The following is an 18,458-nucleotide window of genomic DNA, read 5'->3' as shown; positions in this document are numbered from 1 at the left end:
CTCTGCACACCAGCCAAACCACCTCTACCATTCCTGGGAGGTGCCTGGCCCTCCTGTTGAAATGCCCTTCCTTCTCTTCCCAGCTACTCAAAGCTCACCTCCCCTTCAAGGTTCAAATCAAATGTCACCCCTCCTGCAGACGTCGAGACCCTCGGGGTGCAGATACCGCCTCCCTCAGCACCGATCTCTCTGCACGGTCCAGCCTGGATCATCACTTTCTATGCCTGTCACCTGGACAGTGTCTGCTCCATTCACCTTGACCTCCCCATGTCTCACAAGCAGCCTCACACACGGCAAGTTTCTGGCAGATGGACAGACAGATTTATGACCCAATGAGAATGAAAAGACCTTTGACGTGATTTGCTTCTGAGAATGGCTTCTCATGCTTACTTTTCAGGGTGGCTGGAAACGTCCGACTCAAGGACACAGAGTCATTTCTGCATATTTTGGTCCTGGGCAGCCTTCTCGCTCTGGACTCCATGCCTCGTGCTCCCCCAGGCCCTGCCTGTCTCCTGTCTCAGGGACAATCAGGGCACTGGCAGGAGTCCCCCAGTGTCCTCTGTGGCCAGAGACAACCCTGCCCCCACCCGCATCTCTTCTACCGCAACTACCTTTTCCTTTCCCCTTCGTGAGAAAGCCGTGTGGAGAAGGGCAATCAGAAATCGCCAGGAGCTGAAAGATAAATGGCCAGAACACAGCCCTAGAAGACATGCTCTGTTCTACCCCCAAGGCTGGCAGCGCTGATCCGCAGCCCTTGCTGTCACCACGCCCACGTGCTGGTCGGGAGAGGCAGTCACACGTGCACGAGCGGCCGCAGAAGCACATGGGGGCTACGAAGCACAGACTGGAGAAGGCTGCTGGCGGGGGTGATGTCAGAGAGTACGTCCAGGCACAGACAAGAGCGTGTGTGAAGGCCAAAGGTGAGGGAGGGAGGGTGGTCTGTGGGATGACGGAGCACACAGTGCAAGAAGTGAAGCAGCTGGAAAGGCTGCCAGGAGCTAAGCCTGCAGGGTCTCGTGCACTGGGCGAGCAGGTTCAGACTCTAAACGTGACTCTGAGTATTCAACAGTGACACATGTTTCAGAAAGCTCAGCTGTGCGCTGGGGCGGGGACGGGTGAGCAGTACCAGCAGTCACGGCGCTGCTCTGGCATGTGGACGTGTTTCCACTACCACACTCCTCACCCTACATCACGATTATCTGTCTACTGACATGCCTATCTCCTCCGATAACATGTGAGTTCCCCAGGAAAGGAAAGACGGAGGAGACCTGTGGAACTACCCAGTGGCCTGGCACAAAAGAGGAATTCAGTGAATGCCAGATGCTAGAATAATACTTTATAATTATATCAAGTGCTTTCACATCCAATATGTCATTTAACCTTCAATACGACCCTGTCAGGGGGACATTCTTTTTTTTCTTTTTTAAAATTTATTTATTTTTGGCTGCGTTGGGTCTTCGTTGCTGCACGCAGGCTTTCTCTAGTTGCGGCGCACGGGCTCTAGGCACACGGGCTTCAGTAGTTGTGGCGCACGGGCTTAGTTGCTCCGCGGCATGTGGGCTCGAACCCATGTCCCCTGCATTGGCAGGTGGATTCTTAACCACTGCGCCACCAGGGAAGTCCCAGGGGGACATTCTTAATCCCCATTCTACAGTTGTGAAAACTGAGGCTCCAAGAAGCTAAGTGATTAGTTCGAAGCACACAGCCAGGGAGTCAGTCCCATACCTGAGAGCCTAACACTCTCCCTACAACCGTCCCCATCCCTTGGAGAAGGCCAGTCCCCCTACCGTGTGGAGATCAGGCCCAAGCAAAGCTGCTGAGATTTTCCAGCTGGACAGGGAGAAACTTCTAGAAGAAGCAGGGCTCCACAGCCAGCCTGCCTCCTAACTCGAGGCACAGCTCAGCACAGGGACAGTGAGCCCAGAAGCCAGACGTTTTCAGGACAGCCAATCAGACCCGAATAGAGGCAAGAAGCTCAAACAAGAGAACAGGCTGGGGATATAGAAGACGACCTGGCCCCCCAGCGTAGAAGGAAGGAGGGTTTCCCCCGCTGGTTCAGGTTCATGAATCATCACGTGGTACAACTCTTCTCAGAAGAGATGTGGAAATTGGGGCCAGAAAGAGGGTATAGCTTAGGGCAGAGCTGGAACTGACTTTGAAGCCTCCTGGATCTCAGGTGCATGAGAAGAAGCCAAGGGGCACCCCTTCTGGTCCTCAGGAGCTCAGGAGGGGCCTCTGAACGGCACAGATCCTGGGGCTGGGCTGCAGGTACCCCCCAACGCTGCCCAGCCAGGCAGACACCTGGTGCAGGACTCAGCAGATCCACACCATATGGACTGTGGCCCTTTAAGCAGCCCAGGAAGCGCTGGAACAAGAGACGTTTGCAGAATACTCCCAGGGGCCCAGAGTGCCCAGCACCTCACTGAACAAGGGGCCTCTTTCCTCTCATTCAGACTAGCCCTGCCTGGCAGCTGGCCGGGCTGCCCCTGTCCACCTGGGAAAGAAGCTGGGAAAGGGTGGTAGGTGGAAGGGGGTAGAAAGGAAGGGTGTCCTCCTGCTCATTTGCTCCAGATCTCTGCAAGAACCCCAGTATAAGAGCTGCTTTTCTTATAGGAGGTTGGCCCGGAAGCCCAGGAGGGGAGAGATGGAGGAGGGATGCAGGGCCGGAGAAGGACAACTTCTGGCTTTGGGAGGTTTGGCCAAAGTCTGTGGTCCTTTCAGCATTTCTCTTTCCGTCCCCTCTCCATAGCAACTCCAGATCTTTTCCTCTCCCCTCTCTCTCCCTCCCTTTCACATTTCCACAATTCTTGCTCTTCTCTTAGGACGCTGCCTCAAACTCTGCTGCTCTGGCCAAACGCTGGTGCCCAAAGAATCCCACCTGTGCCTCCAACCCCCAGCGCTACATTTTGGTGACAGGAGGGCACAGCACCTCTTCTGGTGGGCTTCAAGCTGCAAGCCTTTGGAACATCTCTCATAGGATGTCTGTCACAGACAGAGACAGAGGCTTCCAGGAGTCTGTGATAGGAACCTCCTGGGCTCCCTTTCACACATGGTGTCTGACACAAGTATTCAGGACTCGGTCAGACTGGGAAGGAAATGGGGGAGGTCCCAGGGTCCCAGACACCACATGGCGAGCTGGGTCCTACAGACTCTCGGCTCAGACTGACGACGCCCCTGTCCAGCCCCCAGGGCATCTTTCACCGCCACCGCCGCCGCCACCGCCGCCACCGCCGCCGCCGCCGCCGCCGCCGCCGCCGCCGCCACCGCCACCACCACCACCACCACCGCCACCGCCACCGCCACCGCCACCGCCACCACCACCACCACCACCACCACCCACCACCAGGGGAAGAGCCCTTCTCCCGAGGGTGGGAGCCGAGGAGGCTGCACAGGGCAGGCACTGGTGCCCTACTACTGTGCAAATACCTGGGCTGTCCTTCCTGCGGACCAAGAGGGCCTGGAAGCTCTCATCGGCTCCAGAAGCAGGAACACAGCAGAGGCAGGAGGAGATGTCAGAAGAGAACACAACCTCACCAAGCCCCGCTGGCCCAGAGCTGTCCGGCCAGTGGAAGAGCCCAGCGACCCCGCACTGGTCTAAACTCAAACATTTCTGTGCCCGACCCCAGCCCCACCTCCTGGTCCCAACAGACACGTATGAAAAAAACAATTCAAGACTGTACATGCCCAAGTGGACAGGCTGGTCATGGCAGGAGGCTCCATAACCACTGGTGACCCAGGCACTCTAACCTCCTGTGGGAGGGGGAACAGCCATGGAAAATTTTCACTCCCTCTCTCGTCCATTCTTCCGTGAGGATCAAGAACGAGGCAGAGCAACAGGTGTGACTGAAGCTGATCGGCACAGGCCTACGAAGTGAACGTTCCAAGTGAGACACTTTACTTGCAAAGGAAATTGGGGAGCTGGCAGCGAAGCGTTAAGAAGGACTCTTGCTTAAGGGTAGGTCAGAGATTTCAACATCAGATTCACTTCTCTTTCTTAAGGAGACTGACTCAGGAACGAATGGGTCCAGGGGGGTTAATATTATTTTAATAAGAGCTCACGTGTGCAGAGGGCTCTGCTATTTACACACACAATTTTCACACACATTATCCCACCTGGACGGCATACAAAGAGAAGCAATGAGCTCATGGATGCCGGGGGTCTGGCATGAAGTGGTGCCTAATGTGTTAGCTCCCCTTCTCCCGGCACAGAAACCCAGCAAAGTAGGCGGTAGTCGAGGAAACTGAGCCCCATGACTCACACAAAGTCACATGGTTTATCAGTGGCAGCTAGATCTACATTCCAGGTCTTCTAACCCCTCATTTGGGGCTTCTTCTTACAGATTTCTATCTTTTCTTACATGGCGGGAAGAACACAGGGCTATGGATGAAGACAACTGAGTTCAAATCTAGGACCTGCCATTTATTTGCTGTGTGACTTTGGACAAGTTACTTAACCTCTCTGAGTCCTGATTTCCTCACTTTTAAATGAGGATAATTATACTTTCACCTCAGAGAGCTATTCGGAGAATTTTAATTATGTACCAAGAATTCTTCCCACCCTTCCAACGAAATGACAGAAAGGGAATCCGTCTCCCTCACTCCCTTGTCTAACTCATAATCACATATCCCTAATTCCTTTTACCTAAATACCTAGAGAAATGCATTGATTACCAAATATTACTGACCCATTTTGTAGAAAAGAAAACTAAAGGTAGGTGGTCATTTGCCTGAAACCATAGCAAATAAAAGATTCTCACAAAAGTCCTCTGAAACATTTGGATTGTTTTATTACTTAAAAAAAAAACTAACAGTACATTATAGTAACAATAAGTTATATACACTCATTATTAAAAAAATTCAAACAATACATAAATGCACAAAAGTAAAAAGTCTGAGTTCTTCCCTCCATCTCCCCAGAGAAATCCCTGCTAAAAGAGCTTTATGTCCTAGGACAGTTTTCCTACCTAAACAAACATTCATACATACAGGGCTTGGGTCTTTTTGTATTTCATTTTACAAAAAATGGAATCACATCATAAGCAGTTTCTCCCTTGAAACCTTAACTCCTCCTCTATTTCCTCGGGGAACTGCCTCTAAGACTCACACTACCAGCCATACTTAGATTTTCTCAGGACCCTACCTGGCTCAATGATGGGACATGGACTGGGTAGTACAAACACCTGCGCCAGACTCCAGCTTTGCCATCCTGCAGGCACCTCAGTCTTTCCATCTGTAATGTGGGTGTGTTCACCTGACTCTGACCTAGGAAGGCCTCTCTACTTTGCATAGCACTTTCACACGCTGGTCCTTAAACTATCCTGTCCAGAGAAGCAGGGCAGGTGCCATCACATTCAATGCCCTAAGGAAAAATTAGAGGCTAGAGAGGTTATTCGACTGGCCACGGTGACCGCTGGTCAGCAAGAAAACCGGAGTAGACACCAAGTTCTTGGTTCTGTGGTCCCTCCTCAGTACCTTTCTTGCTCAGGCCAGGGCGAACCCAGGCCCAGGGCTTCCGAGAGCAGCGAGACATGGGAACATGGTGGCATTAATGCCACAGCTCCATCCACTGCAGGAGCAGCATGGCTCCCTTGCCTTGCAGAAAGCACGCTGCTCCGGCCTGATTATTCTGGAAGCCTCATTCACCCTCCAGCAGCTACCAGGGATCTGAAATGCTCATTTCCCCTTTCACACAATCCTGGGAAGGAAGTTCAAAGGCCATAGCAAGCCCAAAGGTCCTGGCCTGATGGGACCCTCTGCCGTGGTGGGTCCCATCCCAAGCCCTCCTCCTGCAGGTCCAACCCTCTTCCTGCCTGCCCAGCCCCACCTCACTGCCAAGGGTGTCGGCCGCAAGGAACCTACATTTCTATCCTGCTTTTGGCAGCTGGTACCTGAGCAGAGAGGGCACTGGCCACAAGGAGAGACATTTTGGACCCTGTGGGTTCCCTACCAGGATCATCTGCTCCCGGCACCCTCCTGCCCTCTGCACCCCCAACGGTCCTTCCTCACAGATCCCCCTCTATTACTCGGCTGGCTTGGCCTGTAACTGCCTCTCTGCACTCCACTCCACACCCACCTCCTCCGAAGGGGGTACCATGATCCGCCCGCCCAGCACCAGCTGCCGCTCTCCTCGGCATCCCCTCGGCCCTCGTGCTACGTAGGAGCAATCTGCCCGCGCCGCAGCAACACGTGCATGGTGCACGCCTCCAGCTAGACCGCGAGTGCCAGGGGTGCAGGGGCCACGCTTCCAACTTCCTTGTGTCCCCACCCGCTCAGGTGGCTTCTCAGCTGGGCTGAGTGGCTGCTCTCCTGGAGGGGCAGGAAGGCCTCTGGAGACGCTTGGCCCGGGAGGTCTTCTCCGAAGGGTCTGCTGGCTCAGATAAGGCCGGAGACTCCTGTTCCCTGAATGACCCAGCCCTTCTCCAGCACCAGCCCCTCACTTCAGCCTCAGGGTGACCTGCGTGGAGCCAACAGCCCCTCCCTGAGTGATGGAGAGTTCCAGGCGCTCTCAGACGCCTGCTTCGCCTCACAACATCTGCACCTCAAGGCCCAAGGGGACATATAAACGCTCTACAGATAATCAGGAGGCTCCACTCTTCAAGGCTCTCAGAGACTGTGGAATATCTGAAAGAGGAAATGTGTTTGGGAAAATAAATCCCACGTTAGAGGCTTCTCAGTGAAGGCTGTGCGTGCGAACATCCCCAGCACATCAGGGTCCCTTCGGCATGTTCACACGCTATGAGGGGAGGGTTCCCTTCTCCAGTCCTTTTCCAAAATTCAGACACAGCTCTCGGTGCCTTATCTATCATTTAATTGACGCCTCTGAACTGTGAGTTCCATTTCAGTGAGCATGGACGCAGCACCTATGAAGCACCATGGACTGTTCACACATACAACACTTCTGTTTAATCAGAGCAAATCAGGAGGAAAACGGGATCCCCATTCTTGATGAGGAAACTGAGGTTCTGGGAACTGTGATGTAACGGTCAGCAAGGATGGGTCCCCTGCTGGGCACTTCCGCCTGCCCTGATCCAAGCTGCACACTTGCAGGGTGGGCGCTATCAGCCCTGTTTTACATGGGAGGAACCCGGGGCGTGAAGCCAAGCGAAAGGCCCGAGCATCCAGCACCCAGGGTGGCTCTGGCTTCAGACCCCAGCCCCGGTGCTCCCTCCCTACTTCCCCAGACTCCTCTTGCTAGGAGGACCACAGAAGGCCGTGAGGTCATGCCCAATGTCCTCCTGGTGACCTTGGCTCAAGCTAAGAGGCACTTTCCGCGGGTGAGAGACCAGGCCCTTGCCCAGACAAGAACAAAGCTGTCACACTGAACTAGCTAAAAATAAAGGAGGTACCCAGTCCCTCAAGGGGAACAGAACAGCCCTGGAATGTGGCGGGGCAAGAACAACAGGCTTCGTTCTGGGCCTCACGGTCAATGGCTTTGGCAGGGCCAGGCACCAGACTCACAGTTCCCAATGTGCCAGGTGCCTCCAGACGAGAGGGAAGAGAGGGTCCGAAGTACGGACAGCTCTGCTTTCACTATGAGACAACCAGACCCCAGAGCCATGGCTCGCAAATACTGCAGTGATGGGAGCAGACTGGGCTGGAAAGTGAAGGGCTTCAGGCCTCCTCCAGCTATACAGATTCCTTCTATAACCTTGGGCAAGTCACTTCCATCTCTGTGTTTTTCCATCAGTAAAAAAGCAACAATGAAAACTGCCCTCTCGTCTTCATATGGTGGGCATAGGAGCTCCATGACACCGTGGATTCCTCAGAACACAGGCTTTTCAAAATCCCATGGTGGCAAAGCAGAATGGTACCCAGGATCCCTGCCCCGGCTCAGGGCTCTGTCCGCTTACCCTCTGTTATCCAGGAACCTACACTCCCCCACCATGCCTCGGCAGGTGCCTACAGGTGTGTTCCAGGTGAACAACGATGATAACATCTGACATTTGTACAGTTCAGTACGCTTTCCAAGTGTTTCCATATCCATTCTCTGATTTGATAAATGGGCAGATAGTGAGGTAGGAATCATTTACCCCATCTGACAGATAAGGAAACTGAGCCCCAGAGAGCTTGATGTCCACCTAACAACACTGCTCAAGCTAGAGGGATCCTTGAGAGATAAAGGATTCCAGGCTCCTGGCTTTATAGATGAGGAAATTGAGGCCCAAGGACCGCAGGAACCCACTGCCTTAAATGCAGAGTGCCTCTGCCTGAACTTCTGAAGCATAAAATTTCCTGTCTAGCAGAGTGCTTCCAGTAGGAATACAATGCAAGCCACATATGTAATTTAACATTTTCTAGTAGCCAGATTTTTAAAAACAGGTGAAATTAATTTTAATAACATTTAACCCAATATATCCAACATATTATTCCCACATGTAATATTTTTTAAATGATCAACGAGCGATTTTATATATCTTTGTCATACAGAGTCTTCAAAATCCTGTATTTTATGTTCAACAGCACATCTCAAACCAGACTTGCCACATTTCAGGTGCTCAAGAGCCACATGTGGCTGGTGGCTACTGTTGTGGACAGCACGGCTCTAGCACTCCAATCACATCCCCATCGTGGGAGCCTTGGGTGATGATTTCTGCTGGGAGCCCACTGCAATGCACTGCTTTAGAAGCCTGAAGCCCTGGACCGAAGTCCTGGATCTGCATGACAGTGACAGCTGCCTACTAGTGTCAGACAGACCTGTGTCTCCATCCCAGCCCTCTGTTCTCTGGCCACCAAAGATCAGATCACTTCCACTTCCTGAAGCTTGCCTGCCCCACATGTAAGATGCAGAAAGAAACACCTACACCCAAACTTGCCAGAAGGACTTCACTAAATCAAGCATGTAAAAGTATTTTGAGAGTGGAAAAGAACTTTGCAAATGTGACTTGGTGTCTTTGTTACAAGGATGGCCTGCGGGTCTCCAACTCAACTCACCCCACCCACCCAGAGAGGGTCCCGGAAGGCACCAGGGGACATTAGAGAAATGAGATCAGACTGAATAACAAGGCTGAAGGCAAACCCCACGTGTCAATCAATCAAGGAAATCAGCTGCTTACAGTAGGGCCAGGCAGAAGCTGGGAGAGAAAGCTAGAATAATGCCTTATAGGAAGCATGGGGAGGTCTTTCAGGGAAAGCACTGGCCTCCCCAAGTGTCCTCTTTTAATTGCAAACAGGATGGAGGGAAGGGGACAAATGAAAAGGGTACAGAGAAAAATTTGAAAACCAGAGAAAATCCCTAACATTCACTGTAAAAGACTTTATTGGGTCAATTTCCTGCCCAAGTGGAGGGAGCTGGTCAACACTGAGCATCTTGGGGGTGGAGGGGTGGAGGGGTGGGGATGGCAGGCACAAACCAGTGTGCTGATGCTGGGGAGGATGGGGAGGATGGGGAGGATGAGGAGGATGGAGAGGATGGGGAGGAAGGGGAGGAAGGGGAGGATGGGGAGGATGGGGAGGATGGGGAGGAAGGAGAGGAAGGGGAGGATGGGGAGGAAGGGGAGGATGGGGAGGATGGGGAGGATGGGGAGGAAGGGGAGGAAGGGGAGGATGGGGAGGATGGGGAGGAAGGGGAGGATGGGGAGGAAGGGGAGGATGGGGAATGGGAATCGGGGGAGTATGGAGGGTCTCATGCCCAGCTCTGCCCTGGCCCCGCCTCTTTCCTTCCTTGAATCTGTTTCCCTCAACAGCAAAATCAGAGTTGGATGTGTTATGGTGGAAAGAACATGGGTTTCTGAGTCAGGGGACCTGGTAGTGTTTCTGTCCCTATCACTCATGAGCTGTGTGGTCAGCAAGTCACTTCACTACGTGGGGACCTCAGTGTCCTCATTTCTAAATGGAGATGATGCCTTCCTCAGGTGGACAGAAGCAGGGGCTCTCCCAGCAATTCCACTCCTACACACATACCCAAGAGAAATGAAAACGTATGTCCACACAGGGAAAACCGTTCACATCAGCATTATCATAACAGCCGCAAAGTGGAAACAACCCAAATGTCCCTCAACTAACAAATGCATAAACAAAATGTGGTATAGAGAAACAACTCAATATTATTCAGTAATAAAAAGAACTGAAGTACTCAAACATGCTATAGTATGAATGAACCTTGAAAACATGCTAAGTGAAAGAAACCAGACACAAAGGTCACACGTTATATAATTCCATTCATATGAAACGTCCAGAAGAAGCAAATCCATTAAAAAAAGAAAGTAGATATCAGGGTGGAGGGAGCAATGGGGAGTGACTGCTTAATGGGTATGGGGTTTCTTTTGGGGGTGATGAAAATGTTCTGGAAATAGATGGTGGTGACGTTTGTACAACCTTGTGAACATACTAGACACCACAGACTTGCACTCTTTAAAATGGTAAGTTGGGCTTCCCTGGTGGCGCAGTGGTTAAGAATCTGCCTGCCAATGCAGGGGACACGGGTTCGAGCCCTGGTCCGGGAAGATCCCACATGCCACAGAGCAACTAAGCCCGTGCGCCACAGCTACTGAGCCTGCGCTCTAGAGCCCGCTAGCCACAACTACTGAGCCTGCATGCCACAACTACTGAAGCCCACGCGCCTAGAGCCCGTGCTCCGCAATAAGAGAAGCCACTGCAATGAGAAGCCCACGCGCCAGAACGAAGAGTAGCCTCCACTCACCACAACTAGAAAAAGCCCGTGTGCAGCAACGAAGACCCAATGCAGCCAAAGATAAAATAAATGAATTTATTTTAAAAAAATTGTTTAAATGCTATGTTTTATGGTATGTGACTTATATCTCAATTAAAAAAAAAAAAAAAAGCAGGGGCTCTGCCAGAAGACTTAATGCGTCTGAATGCTGGCTCTTCTGTTTATATCTGAGCCTCAGAGTCCTCATCCAAAAGTGGCGATCATAAGGGTACCCACCTCACGGGGGACCTGTGAGGATGTAATGCCTTTGGTGCAGCAAATGTGACAGGCATTATATATGTTGGCTTCGATTAGTATTGTTACTATTGATGATTAAATAAGACCCATTTTAAGAAAGAGAGGCCCCTAGTAGGCATTCAGTGCACCCTTCCCTCCAAGGCCCCCTCAAGGCCTCGGCGTCTGAGAGCCTGTAACCAAGCATGCAATCAGATGAACGTGATCTGACATTTTCTGCCTCCCCAGGGACCGCATTTGCAAAGGGCTGGGCTGCAGACCTCACACTGCAGTGTGCCTTGGTGGGGGGCGGGGGGCAGGTGGCGCACAGCCACCCTCTCCTTTTACGGAAGATAGTCTGAGAGAGGCTGCCGGCATGAGCTTTCTGTAATAGAGAAACGTTTAGGGGACAGATAAGCCAGCCCTGCCCCAGTCAGATCCACCCAGGAAGAGAGTGTGTGCAGGCAAAAGCACACTTGTTTGTTTTAATTCCCAGAAAAGTTTAACGAATTCATGCTAGAGCACAAGGGGACACAGAGAGCCTTCACGAGCCTCTCCCTGTACGCCCTACCCCGCCACCACTTGGGCACTGTGCTAACAGCCAATGGGGTGGGCACTGCTCACAGTGAGCTGTCAACCTCACTCAGTAACACTGGGCAGCAAGGGCTCCCCTTCATAAGGTAAACTAGGAAATGGCTAATTTTAAGCCAAGCTCAAATGTTGTATGTGAGTGGAAATGGCTGGGAAGAAACAGTTTTTTTCAAAATTACCTATTAAAAAATTTTAAGGTTTTACTGTAACCAAGGGTTGGCTGTGGAACCATATGAACCTGTACAAACTTCTGACTGGACTGGGAGCTGACATGACCACGGAGGAAATTTGGCAAAATCTTAAAAGTGGGAAGGTGCACTCACTCCTCCACTGAGCGATTTCAGCCCTAGAAACACAGCCTAGAGCAACTTACGTGTGTACAGAAGGATCATGGGGGCACTGCCTGTAATTTGAAAAATCAGAAACTCAAAGGCTTACCAAAAGAACAGATAAATTAGTTTGGTGTATTCACACAATGTAAGGGCATACGGCAGTTTAAACTGATGAAACAGAGGTATACAGATCAACATGGAAGAATGTCAAATATACAACGTTGAGCTTAAAAAAAAGCAAGTTGCAGAAGGATACAAACAGGATAACACCATTTACAAAAGGTTAAAGCCATATAAAGTAACACTACATACTGTTCATAGATACATGATATGTAATAAAAATATTAAAACATGCAGGAAATGATAAAACACCAAACTCAGGACAGAGGTCATCTCTGGGAGGAGAAATGAATGTGACTTGAAGACGGGCATAGAAGGGGTTTTAGTCGTGTCTGTAATGTAATTGTAATTGTGTCTGTTACCTCGCAAGCTGAGGAGTGGATACACAAGTGTTTGTTATGTTAATTTCAATATTTTTTACGCACCCCGAATATTTCATAATAAAAAATTAACTCATATGTATTGATTTGTGGGGGAGAGAATTAAAATACAGGTTCTAAGTTAAATTGTTCAAATCAACAAAGATGGGTTTTTCTCCTAAAGGAAAGAAGTGGGGGGAGCAAGAATGGCCCTATGGATCCCATTCCAGATTTTCTAAGACCTTGAGAGTCATTCATCTCCTCTGGGCCTCCAGTCAGTCCCTGTTTCTAAATGGGGAATAAAATCTCTGCCTTCTGTCCACTGTACACAAGGCAGCAGGATGTCCAGGGGAGGAGCTGCGAGGGGGAGGGAGCTGCCCCGGGAGCTCAGGAATAATACTTCCTATCGTGACATCATCGCTCAGGTTTCTGAAAGATCAGATGAAAGCATACACACACACACACACGTGCACGTTAGTGTGTCTATGTGTATTGTTAGGTATAGACAGACATATATACATACACGCACACATATAGCTACACACACAATTGATAGCTGATATGGCACCCAGAAGGTGTCTTGGGATGCTCAGCGACAACAACCCATTAAAAAAAGAGAAAGCAAGGGACTTCCCTGGTGGCGCAGTGGTTAAGAATCCGCCTGCCAGTGCAGGGGATACAGGTTCAAGCCCTGGTACGGGAAGATCCCACATGCTGTGGAGCAACTAAGCCCGTGTACCACAACTACTGAGCCTGCACTCTAGAACCCGTGAGCCACAACTACTGAGCCCGTGTGCCATAACTACTGAAGCCCACGTGCCTAGAGCCTGTGCTCCACAACAAGAGAAGCCACTGAAATGAGAAGGCCGTGCACCGCAACGAAGAGTAGCCCCCGCTCGCCGCAACTAAAGAAAGCCCGAGTGCAGCAACGAAGACCTAATGCAGCCAAAAGTAAATAATATAAATAAAAATAAATTTATAATAAAAAAAAAAGAAAGCAAAGCTACATTTTGGTAACTATCTATTCGACTCTCCCTTACGAAGTTTCTAAGTATAATATTTCCATTTGTACATTTAGAGCCTGATTTTTTTTCTTTTTTTTTTTTTTGGCCGTGCTGCACAGCTTGTGGGATCTTAGTTCCCCAACCAGGGATCGAACTCAGGCCCTCGGCAGTGAAAGTGCCAAGTCCTAACCACTGGACCACAAGGGAATTCTTTACAGCCTGGCTTTAAGCAACTCTTAGGCTAGTGATTTCCCACCCAAGATCTGACCACTGGCCCCTATAGCTCTCATAGCATTCTCTGTTTTGCACTTATCATAAGACAGCAAATAATTATTTATACTCCATGAGAATAGGGACTATTTCTACCAGGTTTATAGCTGTCACCCCATCCTAGCACAATACTCTGCACATAATAAAGGACTCAAACATTTTCTGAAGAAATGATTGAGTTCCCATGATCGGATTTCATTCTAAAGGGCCTCAAATCAATAAGCAGGTGCCTGCTGTCTACCCATGACTGCTTCCTGGACACGGAGCTGTATGGATGCCTCTCTATCCAGCATCTCCTCCAGGGCCTCCTCAGGCATGTTCAGCGCTGACTCCAGTGGCTAATTCTATCAGGCAGGAACCCCTGACTGCAGACACACATGGAGACAAATCAGTCTTTTCTCCAGAAAACAGGAGGAATGTGGGAGGACAGCGCAGCACGGCCAGATGTGAAAGTCCTGCATACCCACCCACTTTCCCAGTTTATTCCCTCACGACAATCCCAAATTATCAAACCAAATGAAGTGCTGGGCATTTTCTTAGGGGGAGAACTCCAAGGAACATCCAAGGCAGAGGGGACAGGGATTATGAAATGAAGATTCCCCAGGGAGTGAGGCTCTTATTGGATGCTTGTATAACACCAGATCAAAAGGTGCATGAGATAGTTTTCATAATTTTCTAACTCTCATCTCTCTCACCCCCGAGCAATACGGAAATGGGCATTTTTTAAATGCTTGCTTTTGCCGCTGGAATACATGGGCTCCCAGGAAAAAGAACTTGGTAGCCTTTTAACTGCTAAGCATACTCTCCTCTGCCTTCCTGAGCCAACCACTCGAGGACTCTGGGTTCAGCCATTGGACAAATCACACCTGTTGCTCACCTGCTTAGGGGGATTCCTTAGGATCATGGGGATCCCTCCCAGAGAAAATCCACCGGCATTTGCTCACCATCTGTCAACCCTGAAGGAAAGGACGTCTAGTTTTTCTTTAGAGGCCCAGTTCTGACCTTGCTGGACCCATCTTCCTTTCCTAAAGGAACAGAGTACTACGTAATCCTTTACCCTCCTTCGAGCTCTTAATGGCTAACCCAAGTGGAGGAAGCAGGCAAGATGAGAGGCATGTAAAAGTTAAAAGTAAAAGTTACTTGGAGGTCAAAAGACCCAGGCTCTACAACCACTGAGCCTGCGCTCTAGAGCCCGCGAGCCACAGCTACCGAGCCCATGCACAACTACTGAAGCCTGCATGCCTAGAGCCCAAGCTCCGCAACAAGAGAAGCCACCACAATGAGAAGCCCATCGACATAATTAGAGAAAGCCTGCATGCAGCAACAAAGACCCAACACAGCCAAAAATAAATAAAATAAATAATTTAAAAAAAAGAAAAAAAGACCCAGGCTCTAGCTGCAGAATTAACAGATGTCTGGTATTCTGATGAACGGAACCTTTCACAAGCACACATGTGCATCCTTTTCCTCCTAAAAGCACTAGAAGAGTAAAAGGGAAATCTATGTTTTATACTTAACTTCAGTCTAATGCCACGACACCCTTTTCACTGCACCACATCATCCAACACTATGCAGATGCAGTCTGGAAGATGGGACTCCAGGCTGGGAAGCCAGAGGCTTGGCCTGTTTCAACCCAGGATATATTTATGAGGCTGAATTACTGATGTGTCTCATAGGCAACGGGGGGAGAAATGATACCCCTTCACGATCACTTTTGTATCCTGAGCAATCCCACAAACCTTCCCTGGCACCATCCCCATCTTCCCTCTACACCCAGGCCAGAGGGCAAGTAGATGGATGAGGATTAGTGTGGGATGCCAGCGCTGTCTCCAGAGCTCCAGAGGCCACCTAGGGCTGGAGGGCTGAATCACCATGGTTGCCCACGCTGGCAGGTGCGGCGGGGTGGGGGCTGTCTGCACTGGGTCCTCATCAGGTTGCAGGTAGGGCCCAGTACCCGCAGGAGGAACAGAGCTTGGAGTCCTGCAAGTGGAGGACGTACCTTCGAGTCCCAGGGTAAGTGGTAGGTAGGAAAAGCTGGTCTCTAAAAAGTCCTGAGTCCCAGGAGAGCACATGGAGTCTCCCAGGATCTGCTCGAGTAGGGGCCAGGAAAACTGACTAGGCCATCAGAACAAGTGCCCACTATGTGCTCAGGAGGCCCAGGAAGCTTCCTGAGAACCACCATCACGGATGGCAGAGTCACACAGCCCATCACGAAGGCCGAGGTGACCCCCTGGCAGGAATCCACATACTCCCCCCATAGAAAGCAGCCTGAGAACTCCTCCATGAGGTGCAAGAAAGCCAGCCTGTTTTCAAGACTCTCCTTGACCAGTAATATTATCTGGTGGAAGCTCTGGCCTCAAGACCCACCTCCAGCAAGGTTCTGACGCCAGAGGAGGGCGGGGAGGGAATTTCAGAATGCCAGTCTCGGAGGAGGGACTTGAGGATCAATTGATTCAGAAGTCACACAGTCAGATGCCTACAGGAGCCTGGTGGATAGAGTGTGAATCAGGCCACCACGAGAGTGGAGGGCTCTGGGGCCACACTAGATACTGCGTGCCTGATAAAATAGGCCCCACTGAGGGCAGTCCAAATCTCAACCCAGCATGGCCCCTGGCGGCCACACAGACGTTGGTGGCTGTGGATGCTGGAGGCTTACAAGGTCATTCGGGTCCCCACCTCAGTGATCCGCTGTCTTGAGCTACAGAGGGCACCGTGTGCAGGGAGAGGGCAGTGAACTCATCTATGCCTTAAATCCCCCACTGTGAAATGGGAAGAACATCAAGGATACACAACACCACTGAAGAAAACTGGTGAAATGCACATGTTGAGGTGCAGAGCTCCCCAAGCTCAGTGGTCAGAAGGAGGCTCCAGGGTGCTCCACGGGAGTGAGCATGAGTCCCACGGTTTGACAACTCTATAGTCACTGCCACTTGTAGCCATGAGGGACCGTGGCAGATTCCCAGGCCTCTCTCCTAACTACCCAACTCTGGTCCCCACTCAGCGCAGGACCCAGGATCCAAGCAGCATCCCCAATGCCTTTGTCTCAGCACCTCCCCCTCAGCTGACTTCCAGGAGGAGCCTCAGTCAAGTTCCCAGTGGAGGGAGGCGGAGACCTGGGTCCCGCCCTGGCTCTCCCTCTAACTCCTCGGGTGACCTTGATGAGGTCACTGCCCTTAGCAGGCCCGTTTCCTGTTGTGCCAGAGGAGGGGGCTGTCTTGGGTGGTTAAGAAGAGCACTGAACATCCTGTGGCTGCAGACCTGTGGCTCCTGCCTCTCACCTGTAGGTACAGCTCCTTTGTTTGAACTCCAAAGTCAGGTTGACTTTGCTGTCCACCCCAGCTTATCCCAGCAATAATGTCACCCATTCTGGGTGTGGATGGGTCAGGAGATCTGTCAGGCGTGGCAATGATAAAATGGGCGTCTTTCCCTACAGCTTAGGCTGTTTCTCAAAAACTTGACGCCAAAGCGGGTATAAGGGAGAGATACACCTTTAACACCTGCCAGCAGACAGGATTTTATGTTAGACATAAGTTAAAGGCAGCAATACCTCAGGGTAGGGAAATGTGTCCTTGTGCAAGTACACACATGCCACAAGCATACATGTCAAGGCCTCCATTCGACTCAAAAGACCAGTCTCTTATTTGAGCTCCCTGGGCTGGCTGGAAATTACAGCTTAAGAGAGCAGAGTGGTCACGGAGAGGGATAAAAAAATTCCATTCAGACATGCCGCTCCAGACCTGAGGCCTATAAGCAAAGTTTCCGGTGGCCTCCACGCTTCTCCTTGTTCCAGGAAGCCGTGCCGGTCGCCCCGTCTTCAGATTAAGGAGCAGCCGCAACTGGGAGAGCCGGGGTGACAGCTTTTCCGGGCACCCGACGCCCTCCACTGGGAACCCCAAATATGGGATGCATGGCCTCCAGCCAGCACCCCCGCCTGCTGCGCGCTCACCTCCCCAGCATCTCTGTGATCACTCCTCCGCCCATGGCGCTTGGACCGTACCAAACAGGCCCTGTGGACCAACCCACCAGTTGCCACACGGTCACCCTCCCCGCACGGCCCGGGGGCCCATTTGACATCCACATCCCGTTTCAAGGACACCGCAGCAGGCAGCCCAGTCTCGGGGGTCTCCCCCCCACCCCCCAACACACACACACACACACACGCAGCATACGATCCCGGGAAGAATCAAAGGGCGAAGCCTTCCCCACCGCCCTGCGGTCCAAGCAATGCTGGCCTGGGGGAGGCTGGGCGCGGGAGGATGGAGGCGGCTGCGGCGGCGAGCGGATACCGGAATGCAACGTTGCGGGCAGAGCGCCGGGCGGCGGCGCCGGCGGGGGCTCACCTTTTTGACTTGGTCATCCTTCAGTTCGGTGAAGTAATAAGCCAGGAGCTGCGCGGCGATCATGCTGGCGGTCGGGGACGCGGGGCGGCAGGCTTGGGGCGGGCGTCTGTCCTCCGCAGCCTGGGTGAGCAGTGGTCCCCGGGCTGCAGCTCCGCGGCTCCTCCTCCTCCTCCTCCTCCGGCCGCTCCTCCCCCACGACCTGGGGCGCGGCGGCGGCTCGCGCGCTCCCAGTCTCCGCGCTCCCGTCCCCGCGAGGGTGACAGCCTCCAGCCGGCCCACCTCCTCGGCGCCCATTGGCTGCCGCGCGCCTCTGCAGCGCCGGGCGGTCGTGGCCGGGCCAGGGCCGGGGGGGCTCGGTGGCTGCTCCTCCCCGTGCCGGAAAGGGGGCGGGCGACGCCGCGAAATCCCCCACAGCCCGGCATCTCCCGGCACGTCCCCCACGTAGGGAGCCGGCGCAGGGACGGGAGGTTCTGTCGCGCGCGCACCGTCACGCGTGGCGGCGCCCTGCTCGGGCGGGGCGCAGGCGGGGAGGCTCGGGACTCAAGAGGAGGCATCGCCCA

General features: G+C 52.0%; 1 protein-coding gene across 1 annotated transcript in view; it reads right to left on the bottom strand.

Annotated features, from left to right (window-relative positions):
* Window positions 1–18,081, bottom strand: part of HK1 (hexokinase 1) — a 70,725-nt gene extending 52,644 nt beyond the window's left edge. Inside the window, exon 1 of the mRNA XM_082674178.1 lies at window positions 17,899–18,081. Within this exon, the coding sequence (XP_082530304.1) occupies window positions 17,899–17,961 (63 nt within the window). The 5' untranslated portion in view covers window positions 17,962–18,081. The remainder of the gene's footprint in view (window positions 1–17,898) is intronic.
* Between the last annotated feature and the right edge of the window lie 377 nt (window positions 18,082–18,458).

Source organism: Grampus griseus (assembly GCF_964374135.1).
Source record: "Grampus griseus genome assembly, chromosome: 16".
Taxonomy (NCBI): Eukaryota; Metazoa; Chordata; class Mammalia; order Artiodactyla; family Delphinidae; genus Grampus; species Grampus griseus.
The sequence above is the reverse complement of the archived record's forward strand: the minus strand, read 5'-3'. Positions and strand labels throughout refer to the sequence as shown.